Genomic DNA, 24,308 nt, shown 5'->3' on the forward strand with positions numbered 1-24,308 from the left:
AGAAACAGGAACTGTGTGGGCAGGAGCCCAGCAATCTGCGTTTTGGCAAGTCCTCTTAGGTGATCTTAGTGGCTCTTCTGAGGTCCCCTGCTTTAGAGGAAGGAGAACCACTAGAAAGTTGTAAAGAGAGTGGTGACTTGGTCAGGTTTTAGATTGGAATTGAATGAGGGGAGGGGGATTTTAGAGAGAAAGAGAGCAGTTTGGATAGTGTTAGAATAATTGGGCAAAGAAATAATAAAGCATGGAGCTGAAGATAGTCACAGGAGAAGAAAAAAACAAATTTGAAGATACTTGGAAGGTTTATTATCTGAGTAGATAATGTTTTGGAGGGAGAAGAAAAAGCTGTCCAGATGACTGCTCCATTTCTGAATTAGTTAACTGGAGGAAAGTTTACATCCATCATCAGAAAAGCAAGCAAGACAGCAAGTTTAAGAGAAGCAATTCTTCATTTTGTATATATTATGTATATATATATAATATGTATAATATATAACATTATAATATATAATGTATAATGTAATATATAATATATATAATGTATTATATATATATAACATTTACATTACCCGAGGCAGACGTTTTGGACTTGAGACCCTGGAGATGGTCATGATAGTCAGTTGAGGTAGCTGAAGTCTGGCTCATCTGGTCTGAGTTCCGTCAGAAACAGCCTGGGACTGAATCATGAGGATAACGAATACTGATGATGTCAACAGATGAGAAAGGCCTTCCATTAAAAAGTGAGAAGGAGATTCAGAAATGTAGAAAGAAAATCTGGAGGGATGTTATCAAGGAAGCTTAGAGAAGACAGAGTTAGAAACCTAAGTATCACAGTGCTGAGAGGTGAAGTGATGAAGGGGATGTGATGGAGGTGGTAATTTTAGCAAAAACATTTTTGGTGGTGTACCTGTAATAGACAAGTGAGAGATTAGTTAAGAAGTTAAGGTGAGGTAAGTAAGCATAAGTAACAAATATACTTGATTCTTTTAAGCCATTTACACTGTTGATCTCATATTGCCTGCGTATTCATGGCTACCTAAAAATAATTAAACAAGACTGATTGTACTTACTAGTCATTATTCCATCAATGATTCAGAAAGAGTCAGACCTACAGTTTATTGTGATTCAGAGAATCATAGACTGTTACTATAGATGTTATGGGGTTTCTAGGAGTGGGCAAACAGAGGCTAGTGTCATCTGCTAATGAAGTGAGGTATTTATGAGGTTTATGAATGCATCCACATTGTCTACTCACTTCATGTAACAGATTTTCTGCAAACATTGTGTTTCCTATACTAAACTGTAATCTGTGGCTATCTGTTAGTTCTTAAAGTATATCGGTGGCACAGCTGCAAAGATAGTATGTTAGAATTCTAACTACGAACTTTCAAGGATGGAGTGATTACAGATAACATCATAATTGATAATGTTAGACTTTTACTTGTATTGTTAGAGTATTCATAGTGCCATGTTTTGAATGCTGCCACATTTCTTCAGCTGTTTATAAATGGCTGAATAATATACATTGCAGAATATTACATCTGTTTCACAAGTGAAGATATTACATCTCTGCTGTCATGTCCTAAAATATAGCCATTCTTTGTGGCACTGAGAATCGTAGTGACCACTTCAAAGCTGTATGTCTGCTGCAGGTGCTTTTTGCTTTGTAATGTTTATCTTTTTTTAAGTAAGAGAAGCTGTATTTTTTAAGTGTTAAATATTGTTAATTCCTGAATTCACTCTTATATAAAAACGCTGTAAAAATATGAATGCAGAGTCAGTACTTGGAACTGAGTAAAGCTTCGCTGCCCAGTGTTGTAACCACTAGTCACGTGTGGCTATTGATCACTTGAAATGTGGCTAGTCTAAATTGAGAAGTGCTTTATGTATAAGATGTACTCCAGATTTCTAAGATTTAATGCAAAATAATTATATATTGATTATATGTTTAAATGATATTTTTGATTAAATATATAAAGTTGAAAATTAATTTTTCCTATTTTTTAAAATGATTTACTAAAACATTTTAAACTACATACCTGGCTTGAATTATATTCCTGCTGGACATCACTGGTATAAAATCTGATGGTTATTTTGTTGCCTAGAATTTTTTTGGCTCAGACATCTCAGTATTGAACATAGACATATTTTAATACTAAAGCAGTATGCAAATTTCTATTATAGTTAGCAGATTTACATAAAGATAGGCTTAGGGTTAAATTCAAATCTATAAAAGAAAATTCAAAGTATTAATACTAAGTTCGAAACTGAATTAATCTTTTACCATGTAAACTGTTGCTGCTGCTAAGTCACTTCAGTCGTGTCCGACTCTTTGTGACCCCATAGATGGAAGCCCACCAGGCTCCCCCGTCCCTGGGATTCTCCAGGCAAGAACACTGGAGTGGGTTGCCATTTCCTTCTCCAGTGTGTGAAAGTGGAAAGTGAAAAGTGAAAGTGAAGTCGCTCAGTCGTGTCCGACCCTTAGCGACCCCACGGACTGCAGCCTACCAGGCTCCTCCATCCATGGGATTTTCTAGGCAATAGTACTGGAGTGGCTTGCCATTGCCTTCTCCGAAATAATCAAGGTCCAAATTGAAATATGGGTGTCACCCTTCACCTCTCACATTGGTAATCAGTTGGTGGTATAAGTAAGAACTTACATCTTAGTTCAGTTCAGTTCAGTAGCTCAGTCATGTCTGACTCTTTGCTACCCCATGGACTGCAGCACACCAGGCCTCCCTGTCTATCACCAACTCCCGGAGTTTACCCAAACTCATGTCCATTGAGTCGGTGATGCCATCCAACTATCTCATCCTCTGTTGTCCCCTTCTCCTCATTCCCTCAATCTTTCCCAGCATCAGGGTCTTTTCAAATGAGTCAGCTCTTTGCATCAGGTGGCCAAAGTATTGGAGTTTCAGCTTCAACATCAGTCCTTCTAATGAACACCCAGGACTGATCTCCCTTAGGATGGACTGGTTGGATCTCCTTGCAGTCCAAGGGACTCTCAAGATTCTTCTCCAATACCACAGTTCAAAAGCATCAATTCTTTGGCACTCAGTTTTCTTTATAGTCCAACTCTCACATCCATACATGACCACTGGAAAAACCATCGCCTTGACTAGACAGACCTTTGTTGACAAAGTAATATCTCTGCTTTTTAATATGCTGTCTAGGTTGGTCATGACTTCCCTTCCAAGGAGTAAGCGTCTTTTAATTTCATGGCTGCAGTCACCATCTGCAGTGATTTTGGAGCCCAGAAAAATAAAGTCAGCCACTGTTTCCCCATCTATTTGCCATGAAGTGATGGGACCAGATGCCATGATCTTTGTTTTCTGAATGTTGAGCTTCAAGCCAACTTTTTCACTCTCCTCTTTCACTTTCATGAAGAGCTCTTTAGTTCCTCTTCACTTTCTGCCATAAGGGTGGTGTCATCTGCATATCTGAGGTTATTGATATTTCTCCTGGCAATCTTGATTCCAGCTTGTGCTTCCTCCAGCCCAGTGTTCCTCATGATGTACTCTGCATATAACTTAAATAAGCAGGGTGACAATATACAGCCCTGATGTACTCCTTTTCCTATTTGGAACCAGTCCGTTGTTCCATGTCCAGTTCTAACTGTTGCTTCTTGACCTGCATACAGATTTCTCAAGAGGCAGGTCAGGTGGTCTGGTATTCCCATCTCTTTCAGAATTTTCCACAGTTTGTTGTGATTCACACAGTCAAAGGCTTTGGCATAGTCAATGAAGCGGAAATAGATGTTTTTCTGGAACTCTCTTGCTTTCTCCATGATCCAGCGGATATTGGCAATTTGATCTCTGGTTCCTCTGCCTTTTCTAAAACCAGCTTGAACATCTGGAAGTTCACAGTTCATGTATTGCTGAAGCCTGGCTTGGAGAATTTTGAGCATGACTTTACTAGCGTGTGAGATGAGTGCAATTGTGCGGTAGTTTGAGCATTCTTTGGCATTGCCTTTCTTTGGGATTGGAATGAAGACTGACATTTTCCAGTCCTGTGGCCACTGCTGAGTTTTCCAAATTTGCTGGCATACTGAGTGCAGCACTTTCACAGCATCATCTTTCAGGATTTGAAATGGCTCAACTAGAATTCCATCACCTCTACCAGCTTTGAACTTACATCTTAAATCTTTGTGAAATCTGTCCCTCTTCTTCACTCCTGCTGCTACCTTCTTGATCAGGGTTCTCAGTACATCTCACACAAGCTATTACAATCATCTTGAAAAAAGTGAAAGTCAGTTGCTCAGTCATGTCCGACTCTTTGTCACCCCATGAACTTTAGCCTGCCAGGCTCCTTTGTCCATGGAATTCTCCAGACAAGAATACTGTACTGGGTTGCCAATTTCCTTCTCCAGGGGATCTTCCCAACCTAGGGATTGAACCTGGGTTTCCTGCATTGCAGGCAGATTCTTTACCATTTGAGCCTCCAGGGAAGCCCTGCAGTCATCTTAGAGATGACTTTTTACCTCCTTACTCTCCAAAGGGGTATTTCATCTCATTTTCCCTAGAACCTCGCACAGAACAGAACTGATAGTAAAACCTTTATAAGTAAACCTTATAAAGGTTTGTTGATTGAATGGATGACAGAGCTGCTGATAGTAATCAAAAGTTGCAGAATGAAAAGAGACTTTTACCCTACTTACGTAAAATTGTACATGTATACAATTGAACACACAAAGTAAGTACAGATGTAATTCTCTGGCTGAACTTGTCAGTGCTTTAAAAAAATATTCAACATTTGCATCCATATTCTTTAGTTCAAGTTTTTCTTTATTGGATATTCTTGGAAGTGGTGATATAATAAGTGTTCTATTTTGCCAAGAATTTTGATTTGCCAATATAAGTTTATGGCAGTCAGTCCAGGGAATCGTTGGTGCCATGAAGACAGCTCCTTGTTTTTATCTGAAGTCCCTGTGGGATTAAACTACATCTGGCAATAAGTAGGGATTCTGGTCTGGCCATCTTCAAAGGCAAGAGACTGCTAGTATTTATCAGATCTATGCCGATAAGCAAATGGGAAGGGTTTAAATTTTTTTGGTTTTGTTTTCCTTTTAATAAACAACTATAAAATTAAAACCTCCAGCAGTTCCAGTGGCAAATTAATACATTCTTCTATGATTGTTGAAGAGGAAATCTATTCTTTTATTTCCTATACTTAGGCCGATAACAAAGAATTTTGGATTAGTATTTTGTTTTCTTAAGTATGTATTTTTATAACTAGTTTATCTTAGAGAACATTACAGCCATTTAGAATACCTCAAATTAATTTTCTCAGGATACTTTACTAATTCTTCGTAAAGGATTGAGCATTGAGTACAGTGGTTTAAAACATTTTAACATCGATATGTATTTGAATATCATGATTGGTATTTAGAAGCTTCTGTTGCCATTTATCCATGTGGGAAATTTTATCCAGAATTTCTTTCAGAGGAAAATCTTGAACTAGTCTTAAGGAAGACAGCTACCCCTTCCAAGTGAAGGTGGGCTTACCTCCCATAGAGACTTGTTGTGTCTTTTACACAGGCATTTGTTTGCTCACATTTTAAAGGGATTATTAGCCCTATGACTCAGTTCAGCTGTTGTTGAAGCATGTGGCTCTGCATTTACTGACAAAATAAAATGGCTGCATTCCAGGTACTTGTCATAGAATGTAATCTAGAATTTACCATCCAATGCCTTACCTAAGAGAAATACTATTTATGCAGGATTGCCTGAAGAATATGTAGTTTCTCCATTTGTCCATACTTCAGATCTACCCCAGGATTAAGTCAGCCCCTCTGAGAGTCACATACCTGGATTCCATCATATTGCCTCGGGAGGAATTTCTTATCTCAGGAATAGAAATAATGTGTTTTTCTAGGCCATCTGGTTTGTTTTTACATTATAGTCACTTTTGACTCTTATAAGTGTTCTTGTTTCTTTCTTTATGTTGCCTGTTAGAAAGCTTAATGTCAAATACATGACATACCTCTAACAAGTCTACAGAATTTCATGGCACAATTTTTATGTACTTCATACCCTTAGTTTTGCATTGCCATACTTACGTTAAATTTATTTTATATTGATACCTATTCATTACTATAAGTATTGTGAATTGCTTTCTGAAACAGGGCATGGACGTGTAAGCAAATGATTAATTAGATGGGTATATCTATTCCCAAGTTTTAATTGTTCTCTAGCATTACATATTAGAATTTTTTAAAAAGCTCCATCTCCCTAAGTGTGTTGCACTATAGCTAGTTTAACGTATCTGTACATTGTGAATTCCTAGATTTTAGATTAAGAGTGACCTAAGGTTGAAATGTTAATTAAATGTTTTAATGTTCTGTAGCTCTAAATAAAATAGTTGGATAAAATGTCAGCGTATAGGACTATTTTAAACATTAGAAAAAAATCATCTCTCTGAAAAGAAGGGTAATTGTACAAGTTTGCCTAATCCTTTTGATCTTGGCGCACAGCAATACAGACTTCAGCTGAGATTAAAACTATGAATTTCAAAGGAAACATGGCCTTCAGTGTATAAAATATATAACAGCTGGTTGACTACTCCATTTAAAACTGCACAATAACAATTGTAGACAGAATGATTCTCCTGCCAAAAGATGCACAAGTGCTTGATGGTTATATCAAGATATGGTCCTAACTCACTTTCCTTTAGTAATGGTGTGAATGTAGCGGTGAGCTGCGTGCTGTTGGCCACACAATCTCTCTTTTGCCCAGCAGTTCAAGGGCAGTTTAGAAGTGCAGAACTCCTTCAGTGATTTCTCTATCTGCCTTTCAGTCCGCACTTCAGTATGTTGTTGACTAAATTTCATTCTTTTCAACTGTCAGATATAATTTTTATTCTTAGCATCCCATAATTTTTTCTAGATCCTTAATGCTCCTTTATTTTCCCCCTTTGCATTCATGAATTATTGTTCTTCATGTCGGAGCTTCACGCGTACTGTTTAAGCCCCAAAGTTAAACTTTTCTCTGTAACATAAAATCTGTTTTACATTTTTGTTATATATTTACATTAAGGTAAATATCTGAATTCTGAACCATTTTGTAATATATTTGTAATCAATATGGGAGAATGTTAAGCTCATGTTAGTTTATAGTTCATCAAATACTTTAGTATTTTCCGTGTTGTGTGTTACCTGAACAAGTAATCCTTAAATCGGTTAATTAAATGCATTTTTTAAAAACAAGGATTAATGTGAATTTGTCACATCTTGAAAAATCCCATTTGGAAAGCATATTCACATTCTGAATTTGTATCTGTCCAGTATTTGATTTTTCTCTTGACCTTTCTTTCTCATAAAATTTGATGTAACAGCAATTTTTCTTTTCTATTTTTTCAGTTTATTTCAAAAAAGGAAATTATAGGTAAATTAAAAATTTGCTCGAGTTCCTTGGATTTTTCATGAATTCAGAGCCAGCATTTAGGGAGTTAATGTATCTTATTAGAGGGACAGGAAATCTGGCAACTATTGCAGAAACTAGACCTAATGGTGCACACAAACAATTTGTCAGTCTTCTTAAATGTGAATAGCTTTCCGCAAAGTGGCTGCTCTTGCTTTGTTTGAACAGGCTAAACTTTTCTTTTTTGGACTTTAAATCTTAGAAGTGAAATGTGATCCACATATTCAATCAAAATCATTTAATTCAAAGCATATTTTGATTGGAACAAAGTTGACATGGAAAGAAACTCTAGAATAAAAAAGTTGAAAGGACTTTATATCATATATTTAGCAGGAAAATTTGAAACAGTTCTAATTAGGCTGAAAAAAACAGCTTTCTTCAATGTAAATTACAAAGGTCATATATCAATGTTAAGGAAACATTACCACTAGTGTTTGAAATCCAGCACATGCAAACATAACAGACCAGTTCATTTTAAATCTGTTTGTGTGTGTGTGTGTGTGTGTGCATGTGTTATAAGAAGGCCTTATTACATGTATTTAAAATGAAAAATACTTCAAAATTCCAAGTTCATAATGTTGTATATTAACATTTTTGCCAATCCAAACATTAACTCCTTTGAAACTTGGTACTATGTACACTCAAATGAATTAAGACTCTTAATTACATGTACAAAAAGTCACAAAACTAATTCTTATGCTTTAAACTATTTAAAATATGATTAAATGCACCTTATAATTAAATGCATATCAAGTCAAGAGAGTTAGTTAGTGATTTTTATTTTATTTGAAACTTACAGCTATGGCATTTTGTATATTGGAACAGAATCAGGCCTTCTCAAAGCCTGGGGTTAGAAATAGTGCAGAGATGGGGTGCAGAAATGTGTACCTGGCTGCAGAAACCTATTTCCTTCTGGTTATATAATTATTTCTATACTTAAATAAAATTTGACCTGCTCATTTGATTTTTATGAAAATTATTTATCCTATAGATACCAGTAGCTTTTATTTAGCTGCTTTTCTAAAATTGCATGATACGAGAAGATTTAGCAAAAGTGTAAGTAAATATTAACATTAATCTGGGAATTACAAGTATGAGAAACACAAATAATACACTATTAAGGTTTCCTGATCGTGAGATAAACAATTATCTAATAATTTCTTTTGTTCATTGAAATTGTTTTTTTTTTAATTTTTATCTAAATTTTGCATTAGAAAAAATTTGATTTTTTAAAAATAAAAGGCAATTGCTAGAGTATTTTTAAAGCATGATTAGATTGCTAAACATATGATTGCTTTATATTTTAGAATTTTTATTCTCAAATAGCTTAAAATTTTTTGGAAAAGCAAATGATTTCTACCTAAGTTACTGTATTATTTGACTCCACTATAAGAGACAAGAATAATTTTGTGTAACATTTTTTAGCAATAAATAATTCATTTCCTTAATGGGTTAGTTTCAGCAAAACGTAGATTGTGATCTTTCAGTGAGATTTATTGTTAGACACATATTCATATATGTTATAATTATTTCTGACACAGGGCTACACAAATGAGTTATTTATGAATAATTTACTATTTTCTTTATAATATTAAGCCTTTAATTTGTTGATGTTCTGCATGTGGACCAAACAAATGAAAGTTACTAATAAGTGTTTGTATTTGACATCTGTATACTGTACTTTTTAGCATATCTCAAGTGTTTTAGACTCTGCTTAATAGATCTCATTAAAAAAACAGATATCAGCCCCTAGACAGTTTGTCAAGACTAATATGAGTCCCCCTGGATTGGACTGACAATTCATGTGAGGCTTCATGAGGTAGTCTTTTCATAGTCTTACTTGAACCTTAACAATCGAACATTAGTTACTGATTTATTTTATAATAACTCAGATGGGTTGAATATTATTGTATTGTGTTGGACATTTTAGTGGATTTTCTTTTTTACAAATTTTACTCAGAGCACACATTGGATGTAAATGATGTCTAGCCTGCTAGGGGAGTGCTAGCAATTGATTGGTTAGGTTTGAGAGCAGCATGGGAAGAATGTTACTATCCCCTAGCTGCAAACCGTATTTAACTCCAGTCTTAATGAGGACTGTCTGTCCTAAAGGCTTTGAAAAATCTCAGATGCTTAGTATTCCACTGGCATATTTTTAAATGTTCTGTGATGCAAAATATATATATAAACAAGTATTTATATAAAGAGTATCTTTAAAAATCTTATGAAAGAGAAATTAAAGAATTTTTCATTTAATGGTTTTGAATCTCAAAAACAGAAGTTATAAAATGTATTCCAAGGGTTTTCCATTTTGAATTATTTATATTTTTTTACCCTTAATAATTTCTTCCTGCTTGTCCTTACCTCTTCTATCAAGTCTTCAGTAACTGCATTTGTTTATTATCATATACTGTTGGTTAGGCAGTTGTCACTCATTGGTATCAAAAGAATGTTAAAGTCCTGAACTGACTTTGTACTAAGGTGATTTTTAAACTTTTGGGAATTCCCATATATCCATGGTAGTTGTCCTTGTGTGTTCCTTTTAAAAACTCTGTTGTGAGAAAGAACTGAAGACTGCTTTATCTTTTTAAAATGTGTTTAAAATTTATTCGTAAAAGTAACGTGTGTATCAACTTCTGGAAGAGATTTTGCCAATATTGTGATAAATTTCTGGGCAACCCCTTACGGATTGGCCAGTATAACAGGGTAAGGGGAGGCCAGAACCGTGACACTGTGGCCATTTCTGTATGCACGTTTGTGACATAATTCGAGCATACTGCCTGTCATTTCAGCACTTTTGCTGAACATTTTGATGTGGTGTCAAGATGTAAAGGTTTACGCATCTAAATCTAACCAACTTCAGCATTCTGAATGTGCATAAAAAAGTAATCAACATTAGAAAGGCTCACAGTTCTGTTTGATAACACATAAAATAAAATTGCCCTAGTTTTTAGAGCTTTAATATTGAGAAAATTTGTACTGCATCATTTGCTGAGCCTTCTGGAATTTTATAGTCTGAAATCACAACACCACCGACACTCAGGAGACTCCTGACTGTTTTATCTTATTAAACAATTTTGAAATCATTAATTTTTAATTAGCTTAGATGCAGGGTTTCTTTTTATCGTTTCAATAGTGTGTATATATGAACTAAACGTTTTTTATTTAAACTACTGGTGAGAGTATTATTTACATAAATAAGTGTAGGTTCTTCCTTATAGTACCTACTGTGAGTTTGCTTCATAGATTCACACATTTTTGTAGACTCAAGAGATATTACTTGCTCATCTATTATCGTAGAGCTTTTCAGCAGCTTATTAACTCAGATTTTGAACAACTAAAAAGGATGTAAGCTCAAAGATATGTACAGGTCCTTCCCTGATTGAAAGTTCTAATTAAGTGAATTGGAGAAAATTAACTGAAATTAGCTGTCAGAAAGTCACATTTAAATGAGTGATGAGCTAGTCTGGCAGTAAACATTTAAATGATATAAATTGCCATTTAAGTGTATGGTTTAATGTTTGTCATGCATTAATGTGACATGAGACTGCAGTGACAATCAAGCAGCTTGCTCTAATTTGAACATATTTAGGGCTTTTGTGTAGAGAGCGCGCACACAAATTAAGACAATTGCTGTTTTTATGTGTCACTTTAAACATGTACTCCACCCCCGCCCCACACTCCCATCACTACCCAAGGCCTGAATTAATGAAACAAATGTATCATTGTTTGTGTGCAACTTGCATCAGAAGTTCCTGCATTTTCAGATTCATTTTAAAATAGGAATTTGCTGAAAGTTATTACAATCCCTTCTCTTCTTATGTCAAATAGGAGGAAGTTTTGTGCTCTGTTTGCCGTTTACTAAATTTATAAGTATAGTGAGTTTTATAGGAAATGCTTTAAACAGTAACTTTTCCATTGAAACTAGCTAAATATTTTTAAGGCTTATTTCAGTCTAAGTATACTTTGAAATATGAGAATTGTCTAGAGTTTTATTTTTACACTTTATGATATATGATATATTATGGAGTGTTAAATGTTATTAGTTAAAGGAAATATATTATTTGAATTTAACCATAAACAGTTTTCTTATTAATAGGCCCTCATTTTAATAAAGCACATATCTACACAAGTGTACACCTGTGAACTTCTGGAACATCTTTTGTCATGAGATTATTTATATATCTTATTGGTTGCTTGCTAGACAAGGTAGTTAATTTTGTTTTAAAACCAGCAATATTCTTTTCATAATATTGATAACATAGCATTAAGCCACACCAAAAATGCATCTCAGTCATGCACTTATGACTCTGAAAATAAGAATTTCAGTGTGATACATTACCTGATGTAATTTGGTACAAATTAAACATCAGAGTTTGAGAGCTCTGTTATTCAAACAACATTATTTATTGATAGACCAGCCAATCATGGTTTTATGTTGGAATAATTTTTAACAACATTAAATAATATACAAATGAATACTTTTCTTTAAAAAAAGACCAAGTCTCTGCTTATGAAAACTCTTTAGCTTTTTAAACTTTATTAAGTTCAGCAAACATTTATTGGCACCTACGGTGTTTTAGGTACAGTGCTTGTAAGTCTGGGAATGTGGTGGTGAATTGGAAGTGCTCTTGAGCCCAGCATTTCTACTGAAAACTTGATTATGTTCATTCATTATTTATTGGACACTGTTATGTTTATAGCATCAAATATTCAGTCCAATTTTATATTATTACATAGAGTAATAAATACAGTAATTACAAGGATCACTCCCAAGATCTAATCTGTTGGTGTAAAAACTCAGTTGAAGTAACCAAATGATTTGGTTACGGTTGTTGCAGTAGGCAGCAAAATGTTTTAATTCTAGAAAAACTATAAATATTTCAAGTGAATAGTCAGTGTTTAATATTTTCACATTTGCTGTTTCAAACTAGCCTTTACATTGTATGACCACCTTTCTTTGAAACATAAATTGAGTAGCTGCCAGGTCCTGAGTTACAGATGTGACCAAGATAGAGCCAGTGCTGGTCTTCACAGGGCTTACAGTACAGTAGATGAGCACTGAAATAGAAGCAGCCTCTCGTAATTCAGTGTGACAAGTGCTGCAGGGTCTCTGATTATAGAAAAGGAGGACAAATTCCAGTGGAAAATAAGGACTTCAGAATAACGTGGTTCACAGTTCAGAGTTAAACTTCAATGCTTATTCTAAATTTCTCTGTACCTTTTAAAAATAGAATTCAGCATAATAATAAAATTTACATTTTTTTTTTCAGGCCCTGGAGAGTGAATTTGTTTCCTGCCAGCTTCACCAGTGGATTGATCTCATTTTTGGCTATAAACAGCAAGGACCAGAGGCTGTTCGAGCCCTCAATGTATTCTATTACCTGACCTATGAAGGAGCTGTTAATCTGAATTCTATAACTGATCCTGTTTTGAGAGAGGTAGGTTACCTGATTGAGTCTAGCATGTATCTCTAGACCAGAAGCTGTTAAATGCCATCTTCCCCACACTTTCATTTTACTGATGATGAAACTGAAATGGCAGCCCACTCCAGTGTTCTTGCCTGGAGAATCCCAGGGGCAGGGGAGCCTGGTGGGCTGCCGTCTGTCGGGTCGCACAGAGTCGGACACGACTGAAACGATACAGCAGCAGCATCAGCAAACTGAAACCAGCTGGGTAAAGTAATGTAAGCAGGATAGCCTTTAAGTTAGTGACTTAGCTGGGACTTGAACCCAGAACCAACCTCTCGCAAAATGTTTGACTCAATATAAAATGAGAACTTTTTCAATTTGACCCCGTTAAGGGAGCAATAATCATATTTATTATTTTTATAACCTTTAAGGCTATTAACTAGTTTAACGAACTAGGAAAATAATTCGTTGAAGAAATAAGATTATAAGCATCAATCTAGTTAAATGTGATAAACACATATTTATGTATAAGTACACATATAACCAAATAGAAGTTAAGAATAAAGTCTGCAGCTTTCGTTCATCATCATAGTTAGTGCTGGACATTATTGAGAATTGTTTTATCCTTGTCATTGATTTTCTTAAGTAAAACTCAAAACACAGCTTTAAAAAATACAGTATTTACCAAAAAGACTGTGTATGGCCTTAAATTTTTTAAAGTATTTTAATTTAATTATACTTCTTCTGGTTAACATACCTCATATACAAAGATGTATGTATGTTAGTAAAATTGAACAGATAAAATCTTATATGCCTGTACAATTTTAGAAGAGAACATTATTAAAGCGGGGAGTTTTGATTCATAGGCAAAATTGTATATCACTGTAAAGGGAACATCATTTGTAGTAAGTGAGGTTTGTTGTTTTTCACTAGCACTTGATGTATTTCTTTATAATTCTATTTCTGACCTTATCATGTTGACAGTATATGAAAGTACATATTTAAATACGTTTGCCAGCATGCATCATCACCTGGCTTATATGCTAGACAAAGAAGATTGGTACACAAACAAAAGTGCTGCTCATTTGATGTAGTTATCTTAAATCACATAGGTTGAAATTGCTGTTTTTTAGTTTATTTTTGAACGGAATCAGATGGGCTCTAAAAGACACAGTTTTTCAGTTCTTTGAAAATGTTCCTTCTAGGGGACATTTTATTTTATTAGAGCAACAACTGACTGCATAACACAAAATATACACAGTTCTGTGTATGAAACTGAGGTTGAGCGAACATGCAATTGTTTACCAAACAGTAAATAATGCATTATTAGAATAGAATTGAATAGGCCCATTTACTTTCTTTTTTATTGTTTTAACCAAGTTTGAATAGCGGTGCTATAAATGTCCATAATTACTTAATGCCTATTTCTGTGTTTTTGTATCCCTTTTTAGTTATTATCTGTATCTCTACTTCTGTGACTGGAATCAGAATATATTTGGCTTTGTTACGTCCTGTTTACTTAACATACAAGCATATATTATTTTATGTTGCTATGAAATCTGAGTAGTTTTAATTTTGAAATTCCATTATATTCTGTAGAGTTAGAGTTACAATGAAAATACTTAATACTATTTCTCCCAATGTGAGGGTCCTATTCCTTTTTTTAAGACTTGTGTGTCCAAGTCAATATAGCTGAACCTTTCCCATCATTAAAGTTTGTGCAAGCTATGGTGAGAAAGGATGGCTCTCTGTAGCTCTCTGATGCTGCTAGTTAAAAAGTGAATCATTCCACCAGCTAGCTGTTTTCTCTATCAGTTCCATTCAGTTCAGTTCAGTCACTCAGTCGTGTCCGACTCTTTGTGACCCCATGAATCACAGCACGCCAGGCCTCCCTGTCCATCACCAACGCCCAGAGTTCACTCAAACTCACGTCCATCGAGTCGGTGATGCCATCCAGCCATCTCATGCTCTGTTGTCCTTGTCTCCTCCTGCCCCCAATCCCTCCCAGCATCAGAGTCTTTTCCAGTGAGTCAACTCTTCGCATGAGGTGGCCAAAGTATTGCAGTTTCAGCTTTAGCATCAGTCCCTCCAATGAACACCCAGGATTGATCTCCTTTCGAATGAACTGGTTGGATCTCCTTGCAGTTCAAGGGACTCTCAAGAGTCTTCTCCAGCACCACAGTTCAAAAGCATCAATTCTTGGGCGCTCAGCTTTCTTCACAGTCCAACTCTCACATCCATACATGACTACAGGAAAAACCATAGCCTTGACTAGACGGACCTTTGTTGGTAATGTCTCTGCTTTTTAATATACTATCTAGGTTGGTCATAACTTTCCTTCCAAGGAGTAAGTGTCTTTTAATTTCATGGCTAGATCAGTGTAATTGGCTCTTTGTGTTTATTCTCGATTGACCCACCCTGCTTCTCACACCTCAGTTATTTACCAAAGGAGTTTATCATATATTTTGGCAGTATAATCCAGAAAAGCAATAGAACTTCCAGTAGAACTTCCTGGGGTAATGGAAATGTTCATTGTGTCTACGCTGCCCAATACAATATCCACTAGTCACGTGTGACCGTTGTGTGTTTGAAATGTTGCTAGTGTGGCTGAGGAACTGAATGTTTCATTGTAGTGAATTTAAATAGCCACATACGGTTAGTGGATATGGTATTGAACAGGAGACATCTGGAAGATTGTGGTGTATCTTTGCTTACCAAATTTTCAAAATCCAGATTCTAAGCATGTGGTCAGACAATTTATTTAACAATGAATATTTGTTAAATTAACTTGGTAGAATATTTGAAATTGGGCTTCCTAGGTGGCACTAGTGGTAAAGAATCTACCTGCCAATACAGGAGATGCAGGAGGTGTGGGTTTGATCCCTGAGTTGGGAAGATTCTCTGGAGAAAGAAATGGCAGCCCATTCCAGTATGCTTGCCCGGAAAATTCCACAGACAGAGAGCCTGGTGGGCTACAGTCCATGGGGTGGCAAAGAGTCAGACACAAATGAACACCCAATGACTAGTGACTGTACACCGTTTGAGACTTTAGATATGTATTAACATATTTGTGTTAACCAAATTATATTTTTTCTTTCATTTTAACATGTCATAACTTCAAATATTGGTTTCTTCTATGGTTTGAGTTATAATCCAGTGGCATTGAGTATATTCACATTGTTATGCAACCATCACTACCATCTATTTCCACAATTATCATCTTTCCCAAACTGAAGCTCTGTATCAGTTCAGTTCAGTTCAGTTCAGTCGCTCAGTCGTGTCCGACTCTCCGCGACCCCACGAATCACAGCACGCCAGGCCTCCCTGTCCATCACCAACTCCCAGAGTTCACTCAAACTCATGTCCACAGAGTCAGTGATGCCAGCCATCTCATTCTCTGTCGTCCCCTTCTCCTCCCGCCCCCAATCCCTCCCAGCATCAGAGTCTTTTCCAGTGAGTCAACTCGGGCATGAGGTGGCCAAAGTATTGCAGTTTCAGTTTTAGCATCAGTCCTTCCAATGAACACCCAGGATTGATCTCCTTCAGAATAGACTGGTTGGATCTCCTTGCAGTCCAAGGGACTCTCAAGAGTCTTCTCCAACACCACAGTTCAAAAGCATCAATTCTTCGGCGATCAGCCTTTTTCACAGTCCAACTCTGACATCCATACATGACCATGGGAAAAACCATAGCCTTGACTAGACGGACCTTGGTTGGCAAAGTAATGTCTCTGCTTTTTAATATGCTATCTAGGCTGGTCATAACTTTCCTTCCAAGGAGTAAACGTCTTTTAATTTCATGGCTGCAATCAGCATCTGCAGTGATTTTGGAGCCCAAAAAAATAAAGTCTGACACTGTTTCCACTGTTTTTCCATCTATTTCCCATGAAGTGATGGGACGAGATGCCATGATCTTTGTCTTCTGAATGTTGAGCTTCAAGCCAACCTTTTCACTCTCCTCTTTCACTTTTATCAAGAGGCTTTTTAGTTCCTCTTCACTTTCTGCCATAAGGATGGTGTCATCTGCATATCTGAGGTTATTGATATTTCTCCCGGCAATCTTGATTCCAGCTTGTGCTTCTTCCAGCCCAGTGTTCCTCATGATGTACTCTGCATATAAGTTAAATAAGCAGGGTGACAATATACAGCCTTGACGTACTCCTTTTTCTATTTGGAACCAGTCTGTTGTTCCATGTCCAGTTCTGACTGTTGCTTCCTGACCTGCATACAGGTTTCTCAAGAGGCAGGTCAGGTGGTCTGGTATTCCCATCTCTTTCAGAATCTTCCACAGTTTATGGTGATCGACACAGTCAAAGGCTTTGGCATAGTCAATGAAGCAGAAATAGATGTTTTTCTGGAACTCTCTTGCTTTCTCCATGATCCAGCGGATGTTGGCAATTTGATCTCTGGTGCCTCTGCCTTTTCTAAAACCTGCTTGAACATCTGAAAGTTCACGGTTCACATATTGCTGAAGCCTGGCTTGGAGAATTTTGAGCATGACTTGACTAGCATGTGAGATGAGTGCAATTGTGCGGTAGTTTGAGCATTCTTTGGCATTGCCTTTCTTTGGGATTGGAATGAAGACTGACCTTTCCCAGTCCTGTGGCCACTGCTGAGTTTTCCAAATTTGCTGGCATATTGAGTACAGCACTTTCACAGCATCATCTTTCAGGATTTGAAATAGCTCAACTGGAATTCCATCACCTCCACTAGCTTTGTTCAAAATGATAGGATACTGAATGAGGAATTCCCCAGGTTGGTAGGTGCCCAGTATGCTACTGGAGATCAGTGGAGAAATAGCTCTAGAAGCTCTGTATACGTTATACAATAATTCCTCATTTCTCCCTGCCTTGGGCCGTGACAACCACTCTTCTGTTGTCTCAGGGAGTTTGTTTCTTCTAGGTGTCTCAGATCAGTGAAATTATACAATATTTGTCCTTTTGTAACGGGCCTTATTTTATTAAATTCCGTCCGTGTGGTAGCATAGGTCAGATTTCCCTCCTTTTGAATACTTCATCATATGTATGTATCACATTTTGTTTGTCTGTCTGTCAGTGGATATTTTGGGTTGCTTACCCCTTTTAGCTATTATGAACATGCGTATATTAATACTTGTTCAAGTCCCTGCTTTCAAGTCTTTGGGTATATTCTGAAGTAGAATTGCTGGATTATATGGTAATTTTGTGTTTTAACTTCTTGAGAAACTGCCATGTCAAGTAAGCTTTCAGTATTTTTCATGATCAGTATTTCTCAAGACTATTTAAAACTTAAAAAAAAATGTTTTCAATGTTCATTTATTTTATTTTTGACTGTGCTGGGTCTGTCTTGTGCAGGCTTTTCCCTCGTTGTGGTGAGTGAGGGGGCTACTCTATAGTTGCAATGCTTGGGCTTCTCATTGAGTGGCTGCTCTCGCTGCAACTAGTAGGCCCTCGAGCTCAGTAGTTGCCCTGTGGGTCAGTTGCCCTGTGGCACGTGGACTCTTCATCAAACCCATGTTCCCTGCATTGGCAAGTGAATTCTTAACCACTGGACCACCAGGGAACCTCTGTTTAAAACTTTTGCTTTAAGTTTCTTTGACTTCTTTTTCCCCCCACAACTCCCAAGTAGTTAATTATTAGCAAATTAACCTTTAACTGAAGAGTTTTCCAACTCATTGCACCCTATTTTATTTATATACATATGTATTATATATTAGATTCAACATTCACTCAAAAAACATGACCTAATATATTCTGAGTATGGTGGGTACTCAGTATTCTTGAAGGACTACATCAATTCATTACTTAGCATTATTCATATAAGTATATATATTTGCTTCCTGAATGTTATTGAAACAAATGTGATCTTTTATTATATCCACTCCATATTATGGCTCTGAATTTTGTGACACAACACTGTGATACAGTAGAATCAACAAGTAAATGTGGATTTGATTCCTGGTCCCAGTGGCTGTAGTTGTATGCCTTAGCTCTTTCTGAGTCTCTCTATGTGGAATTGGTAGAATGATGCCCATTTCATGCAGATTTAAATGACATAGATAAAAAGGCCTGGCATGGCACCTTTCCCATCATAAGTACTCAACAAGTGTTAGTTCCTTCTCTTATATTGTTCACTGTTAAAATTTTGAGTTAGAAAACCCAGCTATAAACAATAAGAATTACCAGTTGCATCTTAAAAAATAATCATAAAATGTTAACGCTAGAGAAGTTATTAGAGACTGTTTCCCAGAGGATTCATACAGAGTTCATTGTAAAGTGAGACAAGGAGAAAACAAAAAACAAGACTAGGTCATTAACTTTTTTCCAACAACTTTTTACCAACCTTAAATTATGTAATAGGGTTAAAGAGTGAAAAGGCAAGTCCCTGCCCTTATCAGCTGTAGTGTGTTGTCTAGTGGAGAAACATGGATACATAAGCACTTCTCATACTGTGATAAATTCAGGATAGAGATAAGCGCACTATATGTGTGCACCAGTCTGGAGACAGGCACTGAGCCTCGACTGCAGATTCCAGCGTGTTTGGGAAATGAGAGGCTGGAGCTGGAGACTGAAGGGTGAATAAGAACACTTGCTGGAGTTGTGAGCCAAGGAGAGCTGCGCGGAAGAAACCTCGTGAGCCTCCTGCACGTCAGTCAGAGAGACCACGGTGGGGAATTAGGTTTGTGGAAATGAGCTGAAGGTGACAAAAAGAGAGAGGAGCCGGAAAAGGTAATTCTAATGTCTTGAAAAGTAATTTCAGCAGATTTCCATGCCAGTCCAGTGGTGAAGAATCTACCTGCCAGTGAAGAGGACAGGTTTGATCCCTGCTCCGGGATGAGTCCACGTGCCGCGGAACGACTAAGCCCGCACGCCCTAGACTCGTGCTCCACAGCAAGAGTGTGTGTGCGAGTCGTCAGTCGTTCTGACTCTGCAACCCTGTGGACTATCGCCCGTCAGACTGTTCTGTCCATGGGATTCTCCAGGCAAGAATACTAGACTGTGTTGCCACCCGCTTCTCGAAGGGATCTTCCCTACCCAGGGATCGAACACATTGCAGACAGACTCTTTACCATCTGAGCCACCTGGGAAGCCCTGGAGAGAGCAGAGAGTACCCCATCACGACCCGCCCCCCCGACCCCTGTCACTCACGGCAACTAGAGAAAGCCCACCCAGGCGCAGCAGTGAAGACCCTGCACAGCCAAAAATAAATGCAATCTTAGAAAAGTAATCTTAACTGTATTCTAAGTGGGTTGGAGTTGGGTAACATAACTGCATGTACACTTTAGAATCTGTCTCAAAGAAGATTGAACAAACAACTGAAAATTCCTCATTGGATTATTCTAAGGATCATCAGAGAAAGAAGTTTGGGTTAAAGAGGGCTGTGCTGTGAATGGGACATGAACAACTAAACACAGTGAGGAAAGGAAATGACAGAAGACCTTTTCCCTGCTTTATTAAGAGATAGTTCACACGTGACACAATTCACCCGCCTGAAGTATACACTAGTGTCAGTTTATTCACAGAGTTGTACAGGCATTGCTGCTGCTGCTGCTAAGTCACTTCAGTCGTGTCCGACTCTGTGTGACCCCATAGACGGAAGCCCACTAGGCTCCCCCATCCCTGGGATTCTCCAGGCAAGAACACTGGAGTGGGTTGCCATTTCCTTCTCCAATGTGTGAAAGTGAAAAGTGAAAGCGAAGTCGCTCAGTCGTGTCCGACCCTTAGCAACCCCATGGACTGCAGCCTACCAGGCTCCTCCATCCATGGGATTTTCTAGGCAAGAACACTGGAGTGGCTTGCCATTGCCTTCTCCATTACTGCAGTCTAATTTTGCATTTTGTCATTACCCACAAAGAAACCCCATATCCATTGCCAGTAGCTCTGAGGGAGATTTTTTTTTAACGGGTAAGTAATTTATGATGTTTCTCTGTTAATTGGAAAGCTCCAAAAAGAGAGAAGCATGTGTCATAGGAAAGAGAGTATGTAGTGGACCACTGAGCTCTATGAGAAAAAGGAAAAAAAACAAAATCCAGAGCACAGATAGATAAGCCCTGGACAGCAGGAAACAATACAGTCTTGTGTGGGTAGAGTGGAAGGTTAGCCTGCTGCTGCTGCTAAGTCACTAAAGTCGTGTCCGACTCTGTGTGACCCCATAGATGGAAGCCCACCAGGCTCCCCCGTCCCTGGGATTCTCCAGGCAAGAACACTGGAGTGGGTTGCCATTTCCTTCTCCATTGTGTGAAAGTGAAAAGTGAAAGTGAAGTCGCTCAGTCGTGTCAACCCTTAGCGACCCCACGGACTGCAGCCTACCAGGCTCCTCCATCCATGGGGTTTTCTAGGAAAGAGTACTGGAGTGGCTTGCCATTGCCTTCTTCGAAGGTTAGCCTGGGGACTGGTTTAAGTAACTGTCCGTGAGTGAGGTGGGAAGGCAACTGCCCCTTTGAGAGTTTGTACCAAGAGTGAGGTAGCATTTGTGGAGATCCCTTATATAGCGATAGGTGCTAAACTGATGCTCGATAATATGTAAACAGTTATTTCCTTTCCATGTTTTTCTCTGTTCTCAATAGCAGGAGAATAGATGTAGAAAAAAACTGAATAGAGAAGTTATGTGTGTGTGTAATTATACATGTGGAGAGAGAGAGATGGGGGTTTGGCCATAGGAGTATGGTAGAATATATATAAAAAAGAATTGAGAGTGGAAGTTGGTCAATGAAATTGTTAAAGGGGTATTGCTGAAATGGTGGCTCTAGGCTGGTTTGGTGGAGAAGGAAATGGCAGCCCACTCCAGTGTTCTTGCCTGGAGAATCCCAGGGATGGTGGAGCCTGGTGGGTTTCCGTCTGTGGGGTCGCACAGAGTCGGACACGACTGAAACGACTTAGCAGCAGCAGGCTGGTTTGGATAAGAAAAAGGGCTGATAAGTTGGAAGAGTTTATTCTTTCATTAATTATTAATTTATTCATCAAATACACATTTTGTTCAAGGTCCTAAAAATACAGTGATGAGCAAGAAAGTCAGTCAAAACCCCTTCCCTCATGGAGCTCGATGTACAGCAAATCAACAGTAAAAACTAGTTCAGTTAGTAACAAGTGCTGCGAAGAAAAAAGGCTGCATAGCAGAATACGGAGTGGTGTGGAAGTAGGACAGATTGTTCACAAACTGCCTCTCTCTTCATAAAGCTTTTCCTCCTGCACTTTGAGAATAACGTACATCTGTGCATGGAAACCCAGGGAGGCAGCTCCCACTGCTCCATCTCCAGCCAGCCTTGTGCCTGCAACCCCATGCCAGGACAGCCTCCCAAGTCTTGTCAAGTCTTGCTAGTTGTAAAGCTTCCACATCTTCAGATTTGCTCTCCACCCCATCTCCAGACTGTCCCATCTTTCCTTCAGAATCTCGTTTTTCTAAGAGGCTTTAACGTCTCTAGTATTAGGAAGTTTGTGCATACACTTGGCTTATACTAAAATATTATCCCTGCAAAATCATGGTAACGGTATCAGGATGGATTTGTGCCTCTCTAGTATTTAAAGTCGGAGAAGGCAATGGCAAGCCACTCCAGTACTCTTGCCTAGAAAGTCCCATGGATGGAGGAGCCTGGTGGGCTGCAGTCCATGGAGTTGCTAAGGGTCGGACACAACTGAGCGACTTCACTTTCACTTTTCACTTTCACACATTGGAGAAGGAAATGGCAACCCACTCCAGTGTTCTTGCCTGGAGAATCCCAAGGACGGGGGAGCCTGGTGGGCTTCTGTTTCTGGGGTCACACAGAGTCGGACACGACTGACGTGACTTAGCAGCAGCAGCAGCAGCAGTATTTAAAGCAGACCAGACTAGACATTTCTGTTCAGTACCTCTAGTTTTGCTTATTTCTGTTCACTACTATCTACTTAGTTTTCATCTAGAACACAGTCATACACAGAGGCAAGCTGTCTACAAACAAGTCATGTATTCACCTATTACTTGGGAAAAGCCCCATTCCTCAAGAGAAAGTTTTATTCTAGAATGAATGGTTAATGCATATGGTGTAGTAAGTGATCATAAAAATAATCTCTCTATAAAAAAAGCACTAAACGATAGAAATAATAACCATAAGAGGAGGAAGAGTAATCAGAGAAACAGCCTGCAGCACATTAAACTTTTATGTTGTTTTTAATTTTTAGAAAACAGCTGGGTTATCAATATACAACTCTCTGTATTTGCATATGTCACACACCAGAAAGAATTATTTCTTCAGGCAAATATGCTTTTTTCTCCCTAAATATCTGTGACCTCCAACTAAAGGATTTGTTCTTATCTTGAGCACTTTATTCTAACTGACCTCTTTATTCTTCTTTATTTCTTTATTTTTGGTACACTTTTCTCTACCGTCACCACTTTTAATATGCTCTATTTCTTGTCTGTGGGGCTTCCCTGGTGGCTCAGATGGTAAAGAATCCTGCTAATGCAGGAGACGCAATAGATGTGGGTTAGATCCCTTGGGTCGGGAAGATCCCCTGACAGAGGAAATGGCAACCTACTCCAGTATTCTTGCCTGGAGAAATCCCGTGGACAGAGGAGCCTGGCGGGCTATAGTCCGTAGGGTTACAAAGAGTTGAACATGACTGAATAACTAACACATGGATTTCTTGTCTGTACAGACAAGGTTCAAATAAATAAAGATTTGTTATTTTCTGATGATTAATTTTTTTGATTATGGTTTAATTCATTCACCTTTCTTCCTTCTACCAGCATTTCAAAAAAACTAAAAAACAGGGAAAGAAGTATTACAAAGAAGGAAAATTTAAGATAATTGAATTCAGAGTCAGATATGAATAAGAATAAATATTTTTTTAAGGAAAAAATCTTCCAAAATCCAAATGCACAGAGTAAATTCATGATGAGTTGAATATTAAGTTTAAAAAATAATTTTTATTTTCCGAAAAAATGGAAACCAATTTCCTTAAATTATTTCTTTAATATATTTTTGGAATATAATTGTATTTAGGGGCATGATTTCTAGAACAATTCTGTATCCTTTCTTAAATCCAGAAATTCCTATCATTTATCATATAGATGGTATTTGCTATATCCAAAAGATGAGAGCTCAGTCAGCCACCCCTTAGTGTAAGAGTTTTATTAGGTAAGAAATAAGCATTTAGAGTTGTATGGACAGTGATCTGCTCTGAGTGAGACGTTTCCACTACATGTCGGAGCACAAAGGAGAAACAGCCAGCCCAGATCGAGGCAGTACCAACCCGCCTGAGCATAGTCCTTCAGGAGTGAGGAGTAGGCGCAGCGGAAGGGAGGGCAGGGGAGCTCACAGCAGAGGGCACAGCATGTGGGGAGAGGTCGGGGTTGGCCGGGGCATAAGCAGTTGTTGACCAAGAGCGGTTAGGTAGACGGTGTCTCAAAAACACATTTGGAAACCATTTATGTCTGTGTGTCATGTCATTAGTCCAAGCCACCATCATCATCTCCCCCCTGACTGGCCTTTTCTACGCTTAACTACCTACAGTCCGCTTTCCACAGAG

General features: G+C 37.9%; 1 protein-coding gene across 3 annotated transcripts in view; it reads left to right on the forward strand.

The window, feature by feature from the left end:
* Positions 1-24,308, forward strand: part of LRBA (LPS responsive beige-like anchor protein) — a 777,374-nt gene that overhangs the window by 680,384 nt on the left and 72,682 nt on the right. For all 3 annotated transcript variants that reach the window (XM_055405330.2, XM_055405331.2, XM_088827977.1), the window contains exon 48: positions 12,689-12,856. In XM_055405330.2, the coding sequence (XP_055261305.2) occupies positions 12,689-12,856 (168 nt within the window). The remainder of the gene's footprint in view (positions 1-12,688; positions 12,857-24,308) is intronic.

This window comes from Moschus berezovskii, chromosome 19 (genome assembly GCF_049115385.1).
Source record: "Moschus berezovskii isolate FMDL1 chromosome 19, NW_MosBer_1.0, whole genome shotgun sequence".
In the NCBI taxonomy this organism is placed as follows: domain Eukaryota; kingdom Metazoa; phylum Chordata; class Mammalia; order Artiodactyla; family Moschidae; genus Moschus; species Moschus berezovskii.